This window comes from Macrobrachium nipponense, chromosome 21 (assembly GCF_015104395.2).
Source record: "Macrobrachium nipponense isolate FS-2020 chromosome 21, ASM1510439v2, whole genome shotgun sequence".
Classification (NCBI taxonomy): domain Eukaryota; kingdom Metazoa; phylum Arthropoda; class Malacostraca; order Decapoda; family Palaemonidae; genus Macrobrachium; species Macrobrachium nipponense.
This window is the reverse complement of record NC_087212.1, coordinates 1,818,880-1,842,527: the sequence shown is the minus strand read 5'-3', so window position 1 is coordinate 1,842,527 and position 23,648 is coordinate 1,818,880. Positions and strand designations below refer to the sequence as shown.

The following is a 23,648-nucleotide window of genomic DNA, read 5'->3' as shown; positions in this document are numbered from 1 at the left end:
TATATAACTGCTGGCATTAACTCCTTTAAAGTGACTTTTGAAACTTCATCACCATCAGCCTTCTACGAAATCTTTTCCAACTTTACTTCGTCAAAATATCGGAACAAAATCGTAAGTAACTTATGGCAGCTAAAACTAATGTGAAGAAGTGTTACATTTCACTGTCAATCAATGCTGCTTCTCCAAAAAGCAGTCTCCAGCAGTTACACCTAATTTTTCCCAAGACAGTTCCGAAGGGAGCATTCAACAGACTGCAAAACTGCTTGCACGTTTAAGTAGGTCACTCGACATGAAAAACCCGTTACGTGACAACAGTTGCAAGAAAAAAAGTCAAGAAAAATAACATTTAAAAAGCCACAAGAAATAGAAAATCACCACATACTCTAATAAGGATTCATGTGACGACAACATTAAAGTCACTTACAATGGCAACGTAAATAAACATTAGAATATTGAAAAAAATATATATAAACGGCAACGAAAACAATTGTAAATGATTCGCAAAAACAAACATTTGACGCATAAAAAAATATAAACTACGTAAAAAGGAGCGAAAACTGGTTCGAAGAGTAGACTATACGTGTATCAACGAAGTCCTTTGTAAAGAGTAACAAACAATTTTAAATGATCTGTAAATAAACAATTAAAGTAAAAGATTAGATCAAATTTGCCAATCGACGATATCATATACTTCTCAACCAGAGCTGTAAAACGTTAGGGGAAAAACCGTTTTCTGAGGGCGTTAATCGTTTACTGAACAGGTCGACCCCCTCCCAGGAATCAGCTGAGCGGTGACGGGTGGGATCCTAGACGTATCCTTCAGAATACCGTCGCTCAAAGACGCGCTAACGGTTGTTTCAAGTCAATATGGTGAGTAATTAGTCTGGTGAGTATGCTCCCTTACTTCATACATTTTGCTGCTGGATTCAGGTGGCCTTATGCTAGTAATGGACGCTTGCTCCTGTGAATAGATTGTAAAAAAAGCCTGCTGCTTGCTAAATCTTATAGTACTGTTAAGTGAAGTACTTTGCCTTTATAATATAAAATGAATACATAAATAATATTAATACTACATATTTTAACTTTTTAAGACTTTTGTTTTTAATTTCTCTGAAATTAATTCTAATTTAGAAGACTCCTTATACTTTCTATTGTGATTCTAACCGTTCAGGGAATTGTGTCTGGCTTCCTTCTTGCTCTTTTCAACCTTCATGCCGTTTGACATGTCTCTCGCATCCTATAAATCTAAAGGTCCAAAATACGTCCATCCGGTCCAGGTCTTCACCAAATCTTCATGGATTCCCATACGTCCAGGTCTTCAGTCTTCATTATTGCCTTTTTTTCTAACTCCAAAGTGGCCTTTCTCGATTAATTCCAACTCAGTCAAAGCCTTGGCAGGCGCCCTTCCTCTATAATTTTCCAAATGCCCAAGGGTTCAGAGATGGCTTTTTTCTCCATGGATGCCCAGTAAATGCCCATTCTCCATATTTATATCCAAGTGGCACAGGACTGTATATATATTATGTATATATATATATATATATATATATATATATATATATATATATATCAGCGTCGGAGCTGGAGCTCAAAGAAGATATATCACGAAGGAAGTAGTAGGGAGAGGCATTCTCATCTTTTTACGGTTTATTTCAATGCCGACGTTTCGCGACGAATTCCAAGTCGCATTTTCAAGGCTAAAAATATATAAAATTTGCAGACATTAATACTCAATTTGATTTAATTTATATTAAAAATGTAATGGCAACAGCTCTCAGTAAAGTAAAGAGTTAAAAGTTAAAATTCAACAGTACCTTCAAAAGCAAACTTCACTAAAATCTTTAGAAACACCTACCATACAAAAGAAAGAGTAAGACTGACATATATATATATATATATATATATATATATATATATATATATATATATATATATATACATATATTGTGTATAAATACATATATATAAAAATAAGGACAAATTTATCCATAATTTACCAAACTATACCCACTCCACTCATCCGTGATACGGGGGCAAGTTACGGGAAGATGCCCTATATAAGTGATACATGCCCGAGGTTATCAGTGAAGGTCAAGCTCTAGATACCCGGGCATCTCTAGCAATCGCTCATCCTCGTTACACAACGCCCCCCCCCCCCCCTCCCGGGGGTAAAAGAAAGAAAGAAAAAAAAAATGAGTCGCTGAAGACTATGTCCACCGGGGGTCTTTCAACCAACCTGCCCCGTTACGAAGGACCCGAGGACAGGTCGAACGCTTTCCGACCTATTTAACGAAGAGGGCACTTGGTGCCCGCTAAAGATCCCTAAGGTGTGATCCAGAAGCCGACTGTATGATATCCTAATGTGTTTAACCATGCCAGGCTCAATGGAGATGAATATATCAAGGAGCAAACCAAAAGAAATGCAATGGATATTCGTAAGGTGAAGTTACTTACTTTATCTTGTTAATTTCCTGTAGGCGAATTAATTAAGAGATGTGTACACACACACACACACACACACACACACACACACACATATATATATATATATATATATATATATATATATATATATGCATAGGCCTATGCATACATACGTACTACATATCTGTGCGTATAGACAGATGCAGTTTACTGGTCAGGTTAAAAATGATTTACACAATAAGCAGAAGATAGATTACATATAAATATTTATTCTTACACTTCTCAACAAAAATTTTCAACCCTTAAGACCATTAACAAATTCTTAAAACGTCTAACGAAAAAAAAAAAAACATTCAAGGGAGGGAGGTTCTTCCTTTTGAATAACTAGTACTACCATAACCAGGGTCTAGGGAGATCGCAACTACTACCACAACAACGACATTAAGAAGAAGAAGAAGAAGAAGAAGAAGAAGAGGTTTGGTCAGCTATGCGTCAACGAGCGCCCCCCAACACAAACCAAAACCGTTTTGTCCCTTCCCTAAGGATACGCCAGCTCTCGTACTCTTGCTACCGCAGCGTCCAGTAGGTCGCAACACCGTTGTTCTCCTTCCTGAGGCTATAAACAACCCCTTCGAGGATGACTAGACAACAATGTTACGGCACTTCCTTGATTATTTACATATCACATGGCTTTTCCTAGTCCTCTGTGACAGATGACCTGTGATTAAACCGAACTGACTACTTGGTGTTTCTTATACGTACTTGGTAATGGCAGAGCTCTCACGAGTGACAACGGGAATGCATAATTAATTACATCGCTCTATTTATGCTCACTCCTAAAGCAACTCCTATGGCAACGTACTAAGCAATGCATTTTAGTTGTGGTTGCTCTTCCTTCCCAACAGACATATCTTTTCAGAATACTGGATCGATCGATGGAAAATTACGAGACGCTGGTTTTTCATATGAAAATAAGCGTTGTTTATTTTCATCTAGAGTTTATATATTTATAAAACAAGGCATTAACATTACGTATAATAATTTTTTCATAATTCAATATCATTTGCCAATTTCACAGAATGATTGTTATCTTTATCTGTCATATTTGTATGATCTACAATTGATCTACATTTCTATTGTTCAGTCACAAATAAATCTGGTCTTTAAAGTCAGCTTAATTCGGTACCTCATTTGCTTTCAATAACCAACATCCTCTTTTTTTCAGATCCTACTGACGGCGCAAGCGCTGCTCACGCTGCTTTTCCATCTAGCCCAAGCAGGATCCCAAGGAACCAAAGCAAGCAGGCAACGGCATTTCGGACCATATGGTCGATACACTACCCTTGGCGACTTCGTTACGAGCGGCTATGGTACTATAGTATACAACACCGAGGACCAGCAACACAACACCCGCGTCTTCTCAGACAGCGTTAGGAACCACGACGACCAAAACAATGAGAACGACTACAATCTACGAGGCGTCTACAGAAACCACAACTACGACACGAACCATGACATCGACAACGACCCCTATTATGACGATTACGACCACGACCAGAATGGCAGTGCCAAAGGCAACCTTGATTTGGGTGGAAGTCTGATCAACAACGTAAACCGTCATCAACACCAACAGCGGTTTAACGGTTACGCCCCCTCTCAAACCAAAGCCTTCAACGGCTTCGGCTTTGACCTAAACCCTCGGCCTAGCACCAACACCGCCCCAAGAGGACAAAGGGACAGGGGTCTATTCGATAACGATAAAAACAACGGACCGAATTCCCATAAACTTGAACAATTAATAAGACTTTATCAGGAGAACCCAACCGAATTCGAGCAGCGACTGGGGATGGCAGACATTGCAGGGGTTCTGCTCTCAGAACTGGGCGGGAATCGGCGGAGTGGTGGAGGGTAAGATGACATTTCTTTTATTTGTGTTTTTTTTTTTTCTCTCATTTCCGTAAAAACTAAACAGCTCAGAGCTAGATATTGAACATATGCACGTAAAATGGCCTAGAATCATAAGCTTCCTTAAAAGCCCAATATTTGTCGTGCGTCACGAAAAATAAAAGCTTATTGATTTGCGAAGGTTTCTGACCAACACGCGTCACCTGTACGAAAACTTAGACCTATATAATATTCTCGTTTGCAATTTCAGTTATCCCAGGTGTATTAGCATTAGTTATTGTTATTCATTACCTTACGTTTACCCTCTATATTAACAGGATGTTTGGGAATAGCTTCGGAAAGATGAGTCTAGACGTGTACAGCATCTTCGCCATAGGAATGTTCGGGGCTTTTATCGCCTACATCGTCTACTTCTTCATATCTGTGGAAGGTGGTGGTGGTGGGGGAGGAGGGGGCCGCCATGACATCTCCAGAGAGGGAGGACGAGGAGAAGTGTTGTTGGAGATTCTCAATGACGTCACCAATGCGTTCGCGCGATGGGCAGTGTTTGAAAATCTACCACACGTTCGTGCTAACAGAACGGAGGCAGAGGAGGAGCCGACGAAGGAATCTTGAATTTAACTGAGTTGTGGTGTTTCTTAAAAAAAAAAAAAAAAAAATGCATTTTTAGGAACGTTTTTTCCCAAGCTTTTCTTCTGTCTTTGTGGATACGAAGTTCCTGTACCTGGGCTGACAAATTACTGGAAGCCAGCAACGAAAAAAATAAGCTAATGGTTCTCACCCCTCTTCTATACACACACACACACACACACACACAAGTTCACTGTATCTTTAAATGAATAAAAAAAAAAACTTTAAGTCAAATGAAAATAACTTTGAACAAAGGTTCTATATACTCGTACTCTTATCATGACTTAAGCCTTGACTATGGAGTTACCACAGGTTACTTCTAAGGCACACTCAGGTGAATTTTTACAATGTTCCCGTCTAGCTACAAATTCTACATAGCTTTAACGTCTATCTTTTTTTAACTCTCTCTCTCTCTCCCTCTCAATATCCTCCTAAGTTAAATGGGCATTAATTACAATATATTTTCTCGCTTATTCCTTCAGCTCCATTTACTGATTTGTTAGTCTTTGTTATTAACTTTACTCACATTTGGGCTCTCCTTTACTCTGAGGAAGCCTGCTTTGCAAGGAAAATGCCTTTTAAGATTTTTCAAAGAGAATGTTTGCATATTCTAAAATAAAAAAAACAATGTACTCTTCACTTTTATGGATTATAAGTTCTCTCAATATATAAATGGAACTCAGAGTTTAAAGTATTCTCAAAATCTTACATTGAAAAGAAGTGTAAAGCAATAATATGTAACTGTCTGTATATGGATTACTTTATTTATAAATAAAGTCCTTTTTCTTACTTATTCGTTTTAATAACCAGCTCTTCATTAACTTGATTTTATCATAAACGGAACAAACTGGTAAAGGGATACCTTGGCAAGGTAGAACATTCAGTTACCTACTGAATACAGTGGACTGTGAAGCATGTATGTATGTATGTATGTGTGTGTGTATATATATATATATTATATATATTGCATATGACAAATTACTTTTCCCATAGAGAGAGAGAGAGAGAGAGAGAGAGAGAGAGAGAGAGATAGCAATTTCTGTCGCTTCAAACACCCACCTACCCTCAGGCTCTGGAATTCTCCTCCTACTTCTGCGCCTTTGAACTTAGGTACCAGAATATAATTGTTTTCATATTCAGACTTTCCTATTACACTTTTAAACCTGTGGACTAAACGCATGATCTACAAAAAAAAAAAAAAAAAAAAAAAAAAAAAAAATTGACAATGATAACCCCAAAGCCATACCCAACCCCCAACCTCCCTCTCCATCCTACGTGGACCACCCACCTGTGCCCAAGTGCCTTGACCACTCACTCACAGGGCACGCGAGACCTCTACCTACCAGTCGGTCAAGAGCTGGGTACGCGGAAAGGTGGTTCTGCAGTTAGACCATACTCTTATATATTTTCCAGTTATTTTCCTATAGGCCTATTGGTTATACAGCACCGGTTTTTCATTGTCATATAGGCCTACGATAACTCGAACATTTCCCAGTTACTTTCTCATAGGCTTATCTTTTTATACAGCACTAGTTTTTCGTAGTCATAGGCCCGTGAAAATCATTGCAAAAAGGCTTCATTTCAACTGGCCATGATAAACAGGACAGCGAGTTACAGACAAGTGAATCCGTGAAGTGAAATGAACTGACAGTAAACTCAAAGCCGGTGGAGCGATTTCATTTTACAAATAAAGTTCAGAGAAAACAGACAAAATTCACGAAGATGGGAACTAAAATGACGGACACATCTTCGGTTTTCATCGTATTTGGTAAGTAAAACATTGTCTGATATAATAATATGGATAGAATGAAGGCAGTGTTCTTCTGCGCAAATCTCTGTACACCAGAACCCGGTCTTGTTTTGTTCTAATATCTGAAGAGCGAGACTGAACTTCATTCTTGTACACCAGAAACCAGTCTTAATTTGTTTTAATATTTGAAGAACGAGATTCTTCTTCCTTCTCAATTTAATGATGCCATCTAAAACTGTTCTAGCAAATGTACTCGTCAACCTGACTTATTTTTTTTTTTTTTTGACTTTTTTTTTTTTTTTTTTTTTTTTTTTATTAACCGACGACTGTTCAGTCTTCTGGGTAGGAGTAAGAAGTGACTAATACTATAGAAGTTTTAGCATGCAAGGGGTTCTTCCACGATTCTGCAGTTAAAAGTATGAAAGTGGCTGTAACTGTGTTGTTGTTTTTGCTCTAGAAGCCACCCAGTTTTGTAATCCCAGTTCTGTAATCCACACGCCTATATCTTTAAAATGTGATCAAATCCTTTTCCAAGAAATTGCATAAATACCAGACACTTCTCTAAGTATATAATTTAGTGTGAAGAAGATACATACAAAAAATACAAGTATTATACCTTAACATTTTGCCAGTTGTGAAATAATAACTTAATACGTCCACCTAACATCTAACATTTTTTTTTTTTAAATATTCTATGTCCCTGAATCCTGTCCAGAAAGTATATATCAATTTAATTTCAGTTTCCAATGTTAGTTTGTTGACTATCAAAAGACAGTTCTGTATTTTGTAACTTTAATCAATTACAGTTTGCGTTCGTATAAATGTGTATAATTAAAAGCTGTCCCTTTTTTCTATTTTCAGGATTGTTAGTTCTCTTGAAAGAAACTGGAGCGGCAAACGCAATCGAAATCAAGACAAATAATGCAGCGAACGATGGTACGATCTTGTGTGGGGACGATTCGACGTGCCAGCCATCATTTACAGCGCACGATACGCTAGCAGACGTTATCTATGACGTCACGGGAGAGAATTCGATTCCAGAAGAAGAAGAAGAAGAAACAGAGTATTCCGAGGAGCCTGCTGACATCGCCGAGCTGATTCTGAACTGCATATTCTCTTCGGTGCCCTACGTGGGCGGGAAATGGCTGACGAACCTCCTCAGGAGGGCGGCTGCCGACGACACCTTGATGACAGCGAGCTACAGCTTCGTAGACGGCGGGAAACTCTTGGGGAGGATTATGGGTCTGGATTCCACGTCTCAAACCATCACATTTTTCGACAGACTGGACGCTTGTTTCGAAGTAGACGCATATCAATCAGAACACCGCAAAAATGGCGCAGAAGGGTTTAATCCGGCAATGAAAGACCACAGACTAAAGCGATCTTACAAAGATAAGAACAAGGGTTACGGCAAAGATTCCTTGATCGGTTTCAGCATCTTGGGAATACTGATCGTGGGAGCCATGATAGCATACCTGATATATCTTCTTACGTAGTTCAAGTTAATCTTAATGAGATTTAAACTTTAGAGTATTGAAATAAAAACAAACAAATGTATAAAACAGATAGAATACTCGCTCGTCTGAATTATATTCGATACAGTTATTACACAGCAAGAGTTTATTGTACATTGGTCCTAAATTTCAAAATTATATGACATGCCAACTACCACAAGGTTATTCACAATCATCTTCATCATCATTACCTCTATCATTATCGTCGTTTTTATATCATTTCACCGATACCATCATCACCTTCATTACTAATGGTACTTTGTTGTTCCTGAATATCCACGAAATGAAATCACTGATTATTTATATTATATTCAGTCTAATTAAAACATCAGGTTATTTTTACCCTATTGATTTTATTATTACAATTATAAATCTCAAAAAGGTCTGTGCTTAAATGAGGAGTGAAAACTATATGAAAATAGTGTCCAAGAAGTTGGACAACAAACGACGAGAAATAGGGAGAGACACAAATCTGGGGACTAATAAAAAAAGAAAGTATATTATGAAAAATATCAACATAAAATGTATATTATACAAAAAAGAATCTGTCGAAAAAATGAACATGGCGAACGAAAATATTATTACTCCAACTTATTTGTTATCCAATATCATCAAAACTCGCTGAGCAGTTTCAGTAACTATACTCTGTTTTTTTCCATCTGTCCATCCCCTTGTGGTGTTTTCGCATGGTAACACTGCGTCCCGGGCTTTAAATAGTTACGCTGTGTAAGTTTTAGGTAAATAAAAGGATATCTGGGTGTTCATTTGCAACTGAAAAGCCTTTTAATAATTTACTGTATGCGAATTACACCGTTAATATTCGAAATAGGATATTATTGAAAGCCCGGGACGCAGTGTTACCTTGCGCAAACACCACAGGCAGATGGACAGATGGAAAAAAACAGAGTATAGGTACTAATCAGGCGCACGTCTATATGTACTTACATATACCGATCTCAAATTGAGCCAAGACTGAAATCCTTGTTTTGTATAATATCATGCATTACTGAAAAATAGCAAAATACATTGGGCCGAAAGGTCCATGTAGTAAATATGGAGGAGAATGTATTGTAGAAAATAAGATCACCATTACTAGTACTAGTAACAAGACTATTAGTACCAATATACGTTATACCACCAGAAATCCTCCAGTAGACTCAGGTCACTTGGGATAAAAATGCTAAGTACAATCAAACAGCGCGCAACTGGTCCGTACTTAGCGTATCACAAGGTGTTATTTACAAAATAACCGGTTGCTTTCGGAATAATAAAAATTGGAAAGTTGCAGGATTCAAAAACAATGAATCAATAATATGAGAATCTTACCTTTCTCGAGTAGCTACCTACGCCAAAGTCAACACAAACGCTCACCCAGGCAGTTTTTTCAACCTGAGTATAAAAAAATACATTGAGTTAAAAATATATATAATGACATTGAAGCATCTCGTCTCTTGCATCATCCACAAAGAAACGAGACTGTATTCTCAGACTTGTGCTTCAGACTACAACACCCACTGCAATGAGACAGCGGGCTTGTCACATTAGTCTATAGGCTCACAGACTAAACAAATGAGCATCACAACAGCAAACGATTACTTACCAAAGTCATGAGAAGGCCATAAGATGAGCATATGAGATCTGGATGAAGGAACTCAGTACACAACTGAGGTAATAGGATCGTTCAAAGAGCCTGCAGATATAGAGAAAAAGAAATTTTGAGGTGTGGTGATGGTGAAGAAAAAAAAAACGGACTAATTATTTATGCCCACCATTTCTTTGGATAGTGCAACAAGAGGAAAACCTTGAAGCAGTTGCACTATGAAAAAGCTGCTAGAAGAGGGTTGAGGAAAATAAGATGGACGAAAGAATATGAATGGAGGTACAGTAAAATGAATGAAAGAGGATACAGCTAAGGGCCGAAGTAATTTCCCACGTATTGTAATTTACTATACCATAGTAAGAAAGATAAACGATACTATTAATGCTTCATCCAGACATCTTGATTGCCACTAAGGTTGTCGAGATAATAGTTGATAACAGGGTTCAAATCATGGTGACCTTGAACACGATCGTTATTAATAACTTGGACATTCCTCCATGCCACACTTAATTGATTTTTTTCATATTTTTCCCTCACCTTGTTAAAACCCAAGATATTCACATGCATTAGGTATGACTAAACTTAGTACTAAGAAATGGATGTGTCCCAATTTCTAATATATATATATATGTATATATATATATATATATATATATATATATATATACTGTATATATATATATAGTTTTTCGAATTTAATCAATAACCTACAGTTTTTTAATTTCTTTTACAGATTTCTTTAGTGAGAAAGGACCAATGTATTGTGTATACATACACGAGTGTATATATATGTATGTATGTATACACAATAGCTGAACTTTTCTTTTACTAGTCTGTTTTTTATTCTTGATTTCAAAAAATGACCAGCAACACATAAGTTCTGCAATTATACATTCAAACACTATTAACTCAGCTTTTCAGCTATTGTGTATACATACATATACATACACACACGTATGTAAGAGGGAGAGAGTCTTTTAAGTATGTATACACGACAATAATATTTCGGTGCTTTCAAACTTAAGAAATTTGTAAAAAAATTTAAAAATAAAAGTATGTGCTTGATGACATATACTTCTTAGCATATATATATATATATATATATATATATATATATATATATATATATATATATATATATATATATATATATATATATATTAATAATGATCCAGTATATATATATATATATATATATATATATATAGATATATATATATATATATATATATATAGATATATATCTATATATATATGCAGAAGTATGTCATTAAGCACATACTTTTATTTTTAAATTTTTTTTTTTTACAAATTTCTTAAGTTTGAAAGCACCGAAATATAATTGTCGTGTATACATACTTAAAAGGCTCTCTCCCTCTTATATACGTGTGTATGTATATGTATGTATACATAATTGCTGAAAAGCTGAGTAAATAGTGTTTGAAGGTATTAATTGCAGAACTTATGTGTTACTGGTCATTTTTAACAAAAAAATCAAGAAGAATATAAAACAGACTAGTAAAAGAAAAGTTCAGTCTACTGTGTAACATACTACATATATAACACACGTGTATGTATACACCAACAATACATTGGTCCTTTCCTCACTAAAGAAATCTGTAACAAAGAAATTAAAAAACTGTAGGTTATTGATTAAATTCGAAAAACTATATATATATATATATATAATATATATATATATATATATATATATATATATATATATATATATGTCATATCACATTACCAGTGATTCATATAATACATCGACCTACAATTTCCTTTAATATCTAATTTACTCTACCTCCGGAATTAATATATTTTTTTCATATATGCTTAACCGAAGGGTTCCTGGATCGGTATGGTGTCCTGGTTCGCGCCTGGGCGCCACCAATTCTATTATCGCCTAATCAAATTCCCCTTCGGTTTAAGCATATATAACAAAATATATTAATTCCGAAGGAGAGTGGAATTAGATATTAAAGGACATTTGTAGCTCGATGTATATATATATATATATATATATATATCTATATATATATATATATATATGTATACATATACATATATAGACATATACATATATATATATATATACTATATATATATATATATATATATATATATATATATATATATATATATATATATGTATATATATATATGTATGTATATATATATATATATATATATATATATATATATATATATATATATATATATATATATATATATATATATAAATTGGAACACATCCATTTCTTAGTACTGATCTTTCGATCTTCTAGTGCTTTCCGTGATGTGTTTAATAGTAGTTCACTCTCTCTCTCTCTGTCTCTGTCTCTCTCTCTCTCTCTCTCTCTCTCTCTCTCTCTCTCTCTATATATATATATATATATATATATATATAGAGAGAGAGAGAGAGAGAGAGAGAGAGAGAGAGAGATGAGAAGAGAGAGAGAGAGAGAGAGAGAGAGAGAGAGAGAGAGAATAGGTACTCTGAACACATCACGGAAAGCACTAGAAGATCGAAAGATTAGACATGAGATAAGAGTAGTATACACGTAACCGCGATACGGCCTTATTGTACTCACTTAGAGTGACGTGGACCAACGAAAATCCGCCCAGTTTGTGACGACTTCGACCAATCACAGCGCCGGGAGTCGACGAGAGACAGAAATGGAGGTCGAACTCCACATGGGGTACAGCAGTTTCGACGGGATATATATATACGTGGGACGAGACATCCCAATCATAACTCAAACGACAAGAAGATTAACAAGCGAAGTGAAAGTGGAGTTTACAATACTACTATAGTCTACGCTTCAAAGACAACGTTTTCTCTAATATAAATAACAAGAGAACGTTCGATATTCAGGTGAGACAACACACGGTTTCATTATTGTCATAATTTGTTCATTTAATATGTTTATAGACTTGCTTTCACTTTCTTTCGTCGCTAAACCAATTATGAATTCTTCTTCTTGATATTCTCTACGATCTGGACTTTTTAAAGCTGTTATATACTATAACTTTTGCTGAAGATGTGAAGTACTTCGACTACATATAGGTAGCTAGCTTGAGAATGATCTTAAAATAGCTTTGAGAAAAATGAAGGTTTACTCTATAAGACAAGCGGATATGTCGATTTTGTAAGCGAAAAAGTACATGTATAAATTCATTATTTATCGGAAGTACACTTCATAAGTTAAGTGATAACTTTTTATTATACCGCCTAAACAATTACACATTTTAGAGAGAAAAAAAATAATAATAACAAGACTAACTTCCACTGGGGAGAAGATTCTATTACCACAATATTTTGTGGGTACGGGAATAAAAAAAAAAAAAAGTAGCTATCCAGGTAATCGAGGACCGAAATTGCTCATTATCCTGTTTATATTACCCTTTCAATCAAACTTGATTCGTTGACAAACCTCTACTTTACATATTTATTATAATTACTATTAAATAAACACAGTGTTCATAAAGTTCATGAAAAAATTAGGCTGTTATATGCCCATTTTTGTTACTTTCATAATTTCAATTTTTTTTAATCTTTCAGAATATCAATTAGACAATTATATTTAACTACATGACCCCATCTCTTCCTATATGCAATGTACAAGCCACTCTTCTAAGTGTTTTTTTTTAAACTAATTTTCTATGCATCACGGTACTACCTACCACTGCTATCACTAGTGGCCTTCGTCATAAACTGTGGTACCTTTCCTCTTAGTATATAATGAAAGTAACTCAGAATTATTTCCATTAAATGCAATTGTCCTCAACATTCTGTGGAGTGGAATATTTCCATCATAAATACTAATAGGTACAGTAACATAAATGCTCAAAAAGTACTTCTAAAATACAAAACAAATAGCAATGCAAAAATTATACCTTAATGCTGAATACTATGTTGTGTAAAATCCCGCAAAATAAATGAACCATTTCCAATATACTTTCTAACTTACACTAACTGAAATTTAGTCCACTTTCTAATAATACGCCAACTTGATTACAGGATGAGGTGCTGGACAGCCTTAGCCCTACTGGCTGTGGCGGCTGCGGTAACGCAGGCCAAAGATAAGAACACGGAGGATGTCGGTACGGTCATTGGCATTGACTTGGGAACAACATACTCATGGTAAGTAACTGACGCTTACTGTTTCGACAGAAGAAATTATCCACTCTCAGGCTGTTATATTATTTCATTTGGTTTGCCTGCCTGAGAACTGACTCTAATTTGATTATCAATACTTGATCACCTCCAGATGGGTATGCTATGACACTCCCTTGCTCCACAAAGCTGGCTGAATATTCACTGATATTCCCCCAAAAGGTTTAAAACACCTGGAGGAAGTCCTAAGAAATGTATCCTTGAAGAAGACTTGCTATTTCTGACTGCCCTTTCTTAATCTAACTGATACTCATATGAGTCATTGTCACTGAGAAAATTATCTTCAACTGCAAAATTCTGCTGAGCCCTAAAGTCCCTGTTCATTTCCTATTATATTAATTTTTTAAGTTCATACATACTTTTCCTACACTCTTCATCCTTACATTTTCATATGCATATTGTTAAAAACAGTTTAAAAATGTATAACATAAAAATTAAACTCTTAAGGCTTTAAATAATAGAAATTGATTACTGCTTTTACACAGTTTTAGCAAAGTGACGTCCTGGAAACTGTAGAATCTGGTGTGAGAGGTGGACAAAGAGGCAGGTAGAAGTGTACTGATTTTTATTACAGTCAAGGGAAATATAAATATACAGCATGCGGACGGAAATGTGGTCACCGACCCGCGAGAGAGTAAAAAGTGGGTCGGCGAGACCCGATTTGTGTTTCTTTAGAGACATAAAATACAAAATATAAAAGTACACAATATGTGGTTATACAAGCTTTATACACTGACGGGAAAGCCCGCTGAATGCTCTCTCAGGGGGAAGTAAGAACAACGCGAATGATGAATTATGTACAGAGAAAATTATGAATAAGCGTTGTCCTTACAAATACTCCCCCCCTAAGACAATAATTAGGTATGATTGTTGGCTGACTTCTTTGTACTTCGGGTAGTCACTCGCGGAAGCGAGCTGGACAGCGGAGGCGCCCTCGAGTGCGTGATATTAGTTGTTGTGGTAGATCCTCGGGGTTTTTCGGGGACGGGATGCCTCCCCTGAGGTGATCCTCGGGGGGTTCGACCGTCTTTCGAGGGCGGCCGCGGCTACGGCTAGGAGGTTTTGGCGATCGAAGGAGTCGCTTTTTTTTCCGAGGAAGATTGAGGCGCCCTGTGGAATCCGCGTCTGCGAGGATCCTAAAGTCCATGATGAAGGCTGGTTTTCAGGCGATCGATTGTGACCCAGTCCTCGCGACCGTTGATGGATAAGAGAATATGCCTTGTCAGTGTGTCGTAGGACGCGGAAGGACCGCGGTAGGGTCTCGTTAGAGGCGGCGGCGGGCGTCGTCCCTGACGAAGACGTGCTTGCACGATGATAGGGCCTTCGGAGGAAACGTTTGGTTCTGTCGGAGAAGGTTTTGACGCAGGCGTGAACTTCCCGGCGGATTCCCGAAGCCTGGCGATGGAGACGTCAGCGTCGTCGGCATTGGTCGGGAAGAACTCGCCAGGGACTGTTAATGGCTCCCCGTATACCTTCTCCGCGGGTGATGCCTCGCCATTTGCCCGCGGGGCAGTCCTGAGACCGAGGAGGACCCACGGTAGTTGGCTCTTCCAATTATCGTCGGTGCAGCGCGCCATCAGGGAAGCCTTGATCGAACGGTGGACTCTCTCCACCATGCCGTTAGCTGCTGGGTTGTAGGCGGTGGTGGCATGTAGCGACGTTTCCCATTTTAGGCGGGGGCCAAGGCAGTCCACAACTCCGACAGGAAAACTGGTCCGCGGTCTGTCGTGATTTCGTCTGGCACTCCGAATCGACTGATCCAGCTGGCGAGGAGTGCTTCGGCACATGCTTTCGTGGTCGCCTCCGACATCGGCGTTGCCTCGGGCCATCTGGTGGAGCGATCGATTACCGTCAGGAGGTACCTGGCGCCTTCCGACGGGGGCAGGGGGGCCAACGACGTCTATGTGGATGTGGCCGAATCTTCGTTTCGGCTGCGGAAATTTCCCCACGCCTGATTCCGTGTGCCGACTGATTTTGCTAGTTTGGCAAGGCACGCAGGTCCTGGCCCACTCGAGGGAGTCCTTCGAATTCCATGCCAGACGAACTTCTCCGTCAGGAGGCGCACCGCGTCGTCCGGCCGAGGGGTGCGAGAGTCCGTGTATGACGTCGAACACGGCTTTCCTTCGGGAGGCTGGGATCAGCGGCGCGGGCGGCCCGTGCTGATGTCGCAGAGGAGCGTCATGCCTGCGGGTCCGAAAGGCACGTCTTCCACTTGAGGGCGGTGATAGCAGTGCGGTATTGCGGCAGTCTCCGGGTCGGCAGCCTGTTTCCCGGGCGAGGTCTTCGTAGTCGACCCCCCCCGAGACGCACGGCGTTGATTTCTATCCTCGATAGGGCGTCTGCCACGGGGTTCTTCTCGCCAGGCACGTACTGGATGGTGCAACCGAACTCTGCGATGGCTGCTAGGTGCCTCTTGTCTCGCTGACCAAGCGTCGCCCGCCTTGGTGAAGGCGTGTACCAAAGGGAGGTGGTCGTCCTGATCGTAAAGGGGGAGCCCTCGAGGAGGTAGCGGAAATGTCGCACTGCTTGGTACACTGCCAGGAGTTCGCGGTCGAACGTGCTGTACCTCGTCTCGGCGGCTGATAGTTTTTTTGCTGTAGAAGGCGAGTGGCTGGGGCTCGCCCTGGACCACCTGCTCGAGGACAGCCCCGCAGGCGACGTTGCTGGCGTCGGTGGTGAGGCGTAAAGGTGCAGCAGGGTCTTGGTGGCATAATGTCGCCGCTCTGGCGAGGGCCCTCTTCGTCTCGTTGAAAGCCTTCTCTTGTTCGGCCTCCCATGTTAGGGCCTTTGGTTTCCCCTTCAGGACCTGTGTTAGAGGAGACATGGTGCGGGCGGCGGCGGGGATGAATCGGCGGTAGTAATTGACCATTCCGATGAACTCCTGCAGGGACTTGACCGTGGTTGGTGTTGGGAACTTCTGCACCACGCCTACCTTCGAGGGCCATGGGGCGCACGCCCGTCGGAGATCTCGTGTCCGAGGAAGTCCACCTTCTCGGCGCCGAAGGTGCATTTGTCGAAACGGACGACCAGCCCGTTTTCCTGCAGGCGCTTCATAGACCCGCTCGCGACGTGATGTAGGTGCTCCTCCAAGGACCTGGAAAAAATCAAGATATCGTTGACGTAGCAGACGCAGAAGGGCAGGTCCCCCAGGATGCTGTCCATCAGGCGCTGGAAGGTGGCCCCTGCATTCCTTAGGCCGAAGGTTGAGTAATGGAAAACGAAGGAGCCAAAAGGCGTGATGATGGCAGTCTTGGGGACATCCTCGGGGTGCACTGGAACCTGGAAATAGGATTTTAGAGGTCCATTTTTGTGAAGACCTTCGCCCCATGAAGGGCCCCTGTCAAATCCTGCATGTTTGGCAGGGGTATTGGTCGGGGATTGTAGCGAGGTTGAGTCTTCTGTAGTCTCCGCAGGGCCTCCAGGTGCCGTCAGGTTTCTGTTACCATGTGCAGGGGCGACGCCCAAGGGCTCGATGCTTTCTGCATATGCCCATTCGTTCCATCTCCGAGAACGCCTGCTTCGCCTCCTGGAGGCGGCCTGGAGGGAGTCGTCGGAACTTCGCGTGTGTCGGGGGCCTGTGGTGGCTATGTGGTGGAATATCCCGTGCTTGGGCGGCGTCCCCTGCCGCCTGACGAAGTTCCGGCTTGAAGACTTCGGGAACTCCCTGCAGGAGGTTTGCCGTAGTTTGTGGGGGGCGATGGTACAAATTGTAGGGGCGCCCGGGCCTGCTGCTAGTGGAAGGGAAAAGGCATGTCCCCGTGTCGAGGAGGCGTTTGGCGGCCCACGTCCACCAGGAGGCCGTTCTGCGCCAGGAAGTCTGCCCCCAGTAGCGGGATCCTGACGTCCGCGATTGTGAATTCCCAGACGTAGTTTCGCCCCAAGATGGATATCTCGAGGGGCTTCGTGCCGTAGGAACGGATGGGGGGTCCCGTTTGCGGCGACGAGGGAGTTGTTTTGTCGGGCTCGCGGCTACTCGTCTTTTCCTGACGGCGGGAATATCGAGTGCATTGCTCCCGTATCCACCAACATCCTCCGGCCGGAGATCGCGTCGCGGACGTAGAACCCTACGGTGTGTAGTTCCGACGCGGCCGTTGCCACGGGCGGCCTTGGTTTTGTTTGCCGTCGTCGATTTTTGACTGTTGGAAGGTGCAAGGGCTTTCGCACCTCCTGGCGAATCTCCCCGAACCTCCGGTGGAAGCGGCACCAGGAGTTTCACCTCGCTGCGTGTGGGAGGACTTCCCTTGGGATACGGCGCCGATCTCTTGCGTTGGGTCGTCGTCGTCTTCTTCCTTCTCTGGCGGCCAGGCACACGGAGGATCGGGGGGGGGCTGGCGAGCTTCGCGGCATTGTTTGACAACGTCAACTTCTTTGCCTTCTCTAGTAGTCGTCGTCCTCTAGGGTGTACGCGTCGGTCACTGCTTTCGGACGTCCGGCTCGAGTTGCCGCAGGAATATTTCGCGGCTCAGGCTGATCTCTACCTTTTTTCCGTCGGGGCCTATTTCGGGCAGAGGACGAGGCCCATTACAGTGTCCCAGGCATCTTGGGTGTCGGCGCCGCGCATGGGGTTCGCGACTAGGTCGAGGGCGCGGGCGCCCTTTCAGCGATAGGCAACGGAATAGGCTGTCAGAGCCTTTCTTTTATCTCGTCGAGCGTGACAAGTCCGATTCGTGCTCGACCGGTCAGCCAGTTAGATATTCGGCCGAGCACCTCTGTCGGGAGAGCCGCTGCGACGAGGTCAGCCTGCAGCACTTTGTTTGTGAGCCCCGCGATCCGGAATTGCCCTTCGGCTCGGAAGAACCAGGAAGACGGGTCAGCAGCCGTTGTGAAGGGGGGCAATTTGACAGCTTGAGCGGCCGCTGTGTCAGAGTCCGTCGCTGGGGCGGGGGAGGCCCGGGTTTCCCGCGAGGTTTCCCGCGAGGTACTGTTTGCGCCCATTGTCCTCTCTCACAAAAACGGTCGACAGAGTCGTGAATGGCGGCCAAACCGTTTGAGGAAACGCCTGAACACACCTTGGGCAGGTATGCCGTATTTAGTCCGTTAGAGGCGTTGGTTATTTTCCACGGTAGGAGCTTTCAGAGATCTATAACTGAGGCGCCGTATGAGTCCGTTAAAGATCTCTGAAGGTGAGCGGCGGTAGTGATCCCTTAATGGCTGAGCCAAAACCGCTTGGGTCACCGTCCAAACCGGGAGGTCACCAGTTGTGAGAGGTGGACAAAGAGGCAGGTAGAAGTGTACTGATTTTTATTACAGTCAAGGGAAATATAAATATACAGCATGCGGACGGAAATGTGGTCACGACCCGCGAGAGAGTAAAAGTGGGTCGGCGAGACCCGATTTGTGTTTCTTTAGAGAACATAAAATACAAAATATAAAAGTCACAAATATGTGGTTATACAAGCTTTATACACTGACGGAAAGCCCGCTGAATGCTCTCTCAGGGGGAAGTAAGAACAACGCGAATGATGAATTAGTACAGAGAAAATTATGAATAGCGTTGTCCTTACACTGGGATACAGTGCATAAAAAGTCATGGAGACTTCTACAAGAGCTTGATTATTGTGTTAATTTTTTCCCTTCCTGAACTTAAACCCAACTTTATCTTCTCTCATCACTAGTTAAACAGAAAAAACACAGAACTTTATAAAAACAGATCTTTGAATCATTCATTACCACTTAAAACATCTGAACTTCAACTTTCTTGCCACAAATTATTAAGAGGTTACCAATGTAAAGCTTAATTCCCTTTTATATATTAATCTTTTTCTTTTGACTTACAAACAATGAGCTATTACTTCCTCTGAATGAAATTTATAATACGTAGAGCAATCACTTTTAAAATTGTGATTAATTTTGAACTTTTTACCTTCGACAGTGTTGGTGTCTTCAAGAACGGTCGTGTTGAAATTATTGCCAATGACCAAGGCAACCGCATCACACCATCGTACGTTGCTTTTACCGCTGATGGCGAACGGCTGATTGGAGATGCTGCCAAAAATCAACTGACTACAAACCCAGAGAACACGATATTTGATGCCAAGCGTCTGATAGGCAGAGAATGGAGTGACAAAGCTGTCCAAAATGACATCAAATTTTTCCCTTTCAAGGTAATCAACAAAAATGACAAACCTCACATGAAGGTCAGCACTTCTCAAGGGGACAAAATATTTGCTGCAGAAGAGATTTCTGCCATGGTTCTTGGAAAGATGAAAGAAGTTGCCGAAGCATATTTGGGCAAGAATGTGACGCACGCCGTGGTCACGGTTCCAGCGTATTTCAACGACGCCCAGCGGCAAGCCACTAAAGATGCAGGTACCATTGCTGGGTTGACGGTGATGAGAATCATTAATGAACCCACAGCAGCAGCAATTGCATATGGTATTGACAAAAAAGATGGTGAAAAGAATATATTAGTATTTGATTTGGGAGGAGGAACATTTGACGTTTCCCTTCTGACTATTGACTCAGGAGTATTTGAGGTTGTGGCAACAAGTGGCGACACTCACTTAGGAGGTGAAGACTTTGATCAGCGTGTGATGGATCACTTCTTCAAGCTGTACAAGAAAAAGAAGGGAAAGGACATAAGAAAAGACAACCGAGCAGTGCAGAAACTTCGTCGTGAAGTTGAGAAGGCCAAGAGAGCACTTTCTTCCAGCCATCAAGTCAGGATTGAAATTGAATCTTTCTACGAGGGAGAAGATTTTTCGGAGACTCTGACTCGGGCTAAATTTGAGGAACTGAATATGGATCTCTTCAAGAGCACAATGAAACCTGTTCAAAAGGTCATAGAGGACTCTGGCCTCCAGAAGAAAGAGATTGATGAAATTGTGCTTGTGGGTGGATCTACGCGTATTCCAAAAATTCAGCAACTTGTTAAGGAATTCTTCAATGGTAAGGAACCTTCTCGAGGCATCAATCCTGATGAAGCAGTAGCATATGGTGCTGCTGTTCAAGCCGGTGTCTTATCAGGAGAGGACGACACAAACGATCTCGTGCTATTGGACGTTAATCCTTTGACTATGGGCATTGAAACGGTTGGTGGAGTAATGTCAAAAATAATACCCAGAAATACTGTCATACCCACAAAGAAGTCCCAAATCTTTTCTACAGCTGCTGACAACCAAAATGCTGTAACTATCCAAGTCTTTGAAGGAGAAAGGCCCATGACCAAAGACAACCACCTTCTTGGCACCTTCGACTTGACAGGCATCCCACCTGCACCCCGAGGTATCCCTCAGATTGAAGTCACCTTTGAGATTAATGCAGATGGTATCCTGCAAGTTTCTGCTGAGGACAAGGGCACCGGTAACAGAGAAAAGATCACAATTACGAATGATCAAAACAGGCTGAGCAAAGAGGATATTGAGAAGATGATTCAAGATGCAGAGTTATTTGCAGATGAAGACAAGAAGCTGAAAGAACGAGTGGAGTCTAGAAATGAATTGGAGTCCTTTGCATACAGTCTGAAGAATCAAATCAATGACCAAGAGAAATTAGGAGCCAAGTTAAGTGAGGAAGAGAAAACGATGATTGAAGAGGCAATAGATGATAAGCTTACATGGCTGGAAAATAATGCAGATGCTGATGCAGAAGAATTCAAGGCTCAGAAGAAGTCCCTGGAAGACCTTGTACAGCCAATTATTGCAAAGCTTTATCAAGATGCAGGAGGGGCTCCTCCAACAGACTCTGATGATGACGATTACAGAGATGAGTTATAGTAGCCGTGCCATTGGCTATTTTCGTACATACTCCAACTATTTTAGTCAGTTCTTCACTGTTAATTGTAGAACATACTTGAGATGTTTGATGCAATAATTCATTATCAAAGTTTTATTTGGTTATGACATTACGTATACTAGTTTCTGTAAATGCAGTTATATTTTTCCAATAAAAATGAGATATTATTCCCTTGCTTTCTTTACCTGGGTAACTTAAGGTGTCCAAAGTCACTCTGGTTTAAATATACTGTACAAGCAAAGATCACTGATTATTTCAAATGGATTTGGGATACAATCGTAACTTACTAGCAATGTTAACATTAAAAGATTTTAGCCATGCACCCCTTTTTTGGATACTGATATATACAAGTAAATTCTCTTCACTCACTTCATTCTTCAGCACTTTCTGCCTGAATTCTCATCTGGTGTATATATTCATTTTTTTCTTTATCCAATATTTTTTTAGGTCTTCCTACTAGTACAGACCTGCTACTCCAATATCCATTATTCTTCTCACTAAACCGAAATCTTAGCCTCTTACCCTGCTTCTGGACACCACATCTCCCAGCAACTTTAATGGTGATATGACCTTCCAATTAATTCCAGCTGTGACTCTCAGCATTTGGTAGCTCCATATTTACCCCCATTTTCTCTGTACCTACCCATGTTTCATCAATGTACAGACCATATAAGCATGCACTATGAAAGTTTGCTGTTAGTTATTTATTAACACAAATGCTCTTACAAACTGTCAAACAATCTCTTGCACCTTTATCTAGGATACTGCCACCTCTTGTAAAGCCTTTCCTTGACAACAAGGTCCTCTTCCTTTCCACATTTCCTACTCTCAGCCATTTTGGGAGCTATCTCTTGCATTTGATAAATTCCTTGACTTTTACAAAGCCATTTTACCCAATTGTACTTTTGCCTTTGTTTTCTTAATCACCAAAAGCTTTGTTGTATTAACACTGATCTTTAGTTGTCTCCTCTCCAATCCATTATTCTATCTTATAAAACCCTCACTTCCTATGATTCTTTTGTTAACACAAGGTAGTCTACATATGCTCCAAGCATTTCTTACAGTCCTTGTTTTCTGCACTCCTCACCTACTATGATAAACAATAACAGCCTTCTGCTGCTTCTTGATGAAAACCAACATTTACCTCAACTCTAAGGATTACCTTGACTTGTCTTCATACATATATGTATCATTATGGTAATCTAACTTCATTAGCCTAATGAGTACTCTCTGCTTCAGATTGTTTTCTTACTTAAGGCTTGCCCAAAGGTAAGTCTGAATAAGTTGGACAGCTAAGTGGGAAAAGACAAAAGAGAATGATTGAACAGTCAAATGCAGAAAGCATTTATGTTCCAATTTTCAACTTGCATGGAAGATTTGATCCTTTATGAATTCAATATCTAAAAATGACTCACTAGTTTCTATGATAATTTCCAACAAAATAATCTATGCACAAAGATACATACCATCCAACATTAATGTTCTAATATTCTGAGTGAAGAATAAAAAAAAAAAAAAACGATTATCTACGCCAACTACTGAAGTCTAAATAATGAAAAAAATATCCAATATACTGTAGTTTCCCTCTGATGACCAGCCCAATAACAAAAAGGGCTTCAAATCTAGAGGGATATATTGAAAAATGAACAGTCTGATGGAAACTTAACATCTTGGCCCTAGTAGTTGATGTGGACAGACCGGGAAATGGTTACCATTCTAAGGAAAATGTCCTAACTTGAGATCATGAAATAGCAATCAAATAAGTGAATGTCCTCTCATCAAGCGAGCCCTTTTGTTGTTGAAAATATTTCTAGAACTCTGTTATAACAATAAGATACAAGCCACCCAATGTTTTATATGAATAGCACTGAAAATCACCATGCCATTATGGAAAATTGTACATAAAGATGA

General features: G+C 40.6%; 3 protein-coding genes across 3 annotated transcripts; all 3 read left to right on the top strand.

The window, feature by feature from the left end:
- The first annotated feature begins 391 nt into the window (after positions 1-391).
- LOC135197554 (uncharacterized) lies at positions 392-5,748 on the top strand. Its single transcript, XM_064224611.1, has 3 exons — positions 392-870; positions 3,650-4,332; positions 4,647-5,748. The coding sequence occupies exons 1-3, from the start codon at positions 868-870 to the stop codon at positions 4,942-4,944; spliced, it is 984 nt and encodes a 327-aa protein (XP_064080681.1). The 5' UTR covers positions 392-867; the 3' UTR covers positions 4,945-5,748.
- A 567-nt stretch (positions 5,749-6,315) lies between these two features.
- Positions 6,316-8,510, top strand: LOC135197553 (uncharacterized). Its single transcript, XM_064224610.1, has 2 exons — positions 6,316-6,727; positions 7,571-8,510. The coding sequence occupies exons 1-2, from the start codon at positions 6,682-6,684 to the stop codon at positions 8,203-8,205; spliced, it is 681 nt and encodes a 226-aa protein (XP_064080680.1). The 5' UTR covers positions 6,316-6,681; the 3' UTR covers positions 8,206-8,510.
- Positions 8,511-12,530: 4,020 nt separating this feature from the next.
- Positions 12,531-21,904, top strand: LOC135197685 (endoplasmic reticulum chaperone BiP-like). The gene is made up of 3 exons (XM_064224702.1): positions 12,531-12,701; positions 13,848-13,970; positions 19,876-21,904. The coding sequence occupies exons 2-3, from the start codon at positions 13,849-13,851 to the stop codon at positions 21,716-21,718; spliced, it is 1,965 nt and encodes a 654-aa protein (XP_064080772.1). The 5' UTR covers positions 12,531-12,701; position 13,848; the 3' UTR covers positions 21,719-21,904.
- The last annotated feature ends 1,744 nt before the right edge of the window (positions 21,905-23,648 follow it).

Bases quoted from the DNA above. Each gene is read 5' to 3' on its own strand.
- LOC135197554 (XM_064224611.1), top strand. The intron at 4,333-4,646 runs GTAAGATGACAT...CTATATTAACAG, and splicing joins AATCGGCGGAGTGGTGGAGG to GATGTTTGGGAATAGCTTCG.
- LOC135197553 (XM_064224610.1), top strand. From the start codon at position 6,682: ATGGGAACTAAAATGACGGACACATCTTCGGTTTTCATCGTATTTG. The intron at 6,728-7,570 runs GTAAGTAAAACA...TTCTATTTTCAG, and splicing joins TTCGGTTTTCATCGTATTTG to GATTGTTAGTTCTCTTGAAA.
- LOC135197685 (XM_064224702.1), top strand. From the start codon at position 13,849: ATGAGGTGCTGGACAGCCTTAGCCCTACTGGCTGTGGCGGCTGCGGTA. The intron at 13,971-19,875 runs GTAAGTAACTGA...TACCTTCGACAG, and splicing joins TTGGGAACAACATACTCATG to TGTTGGTGTCTTCAAGAACG.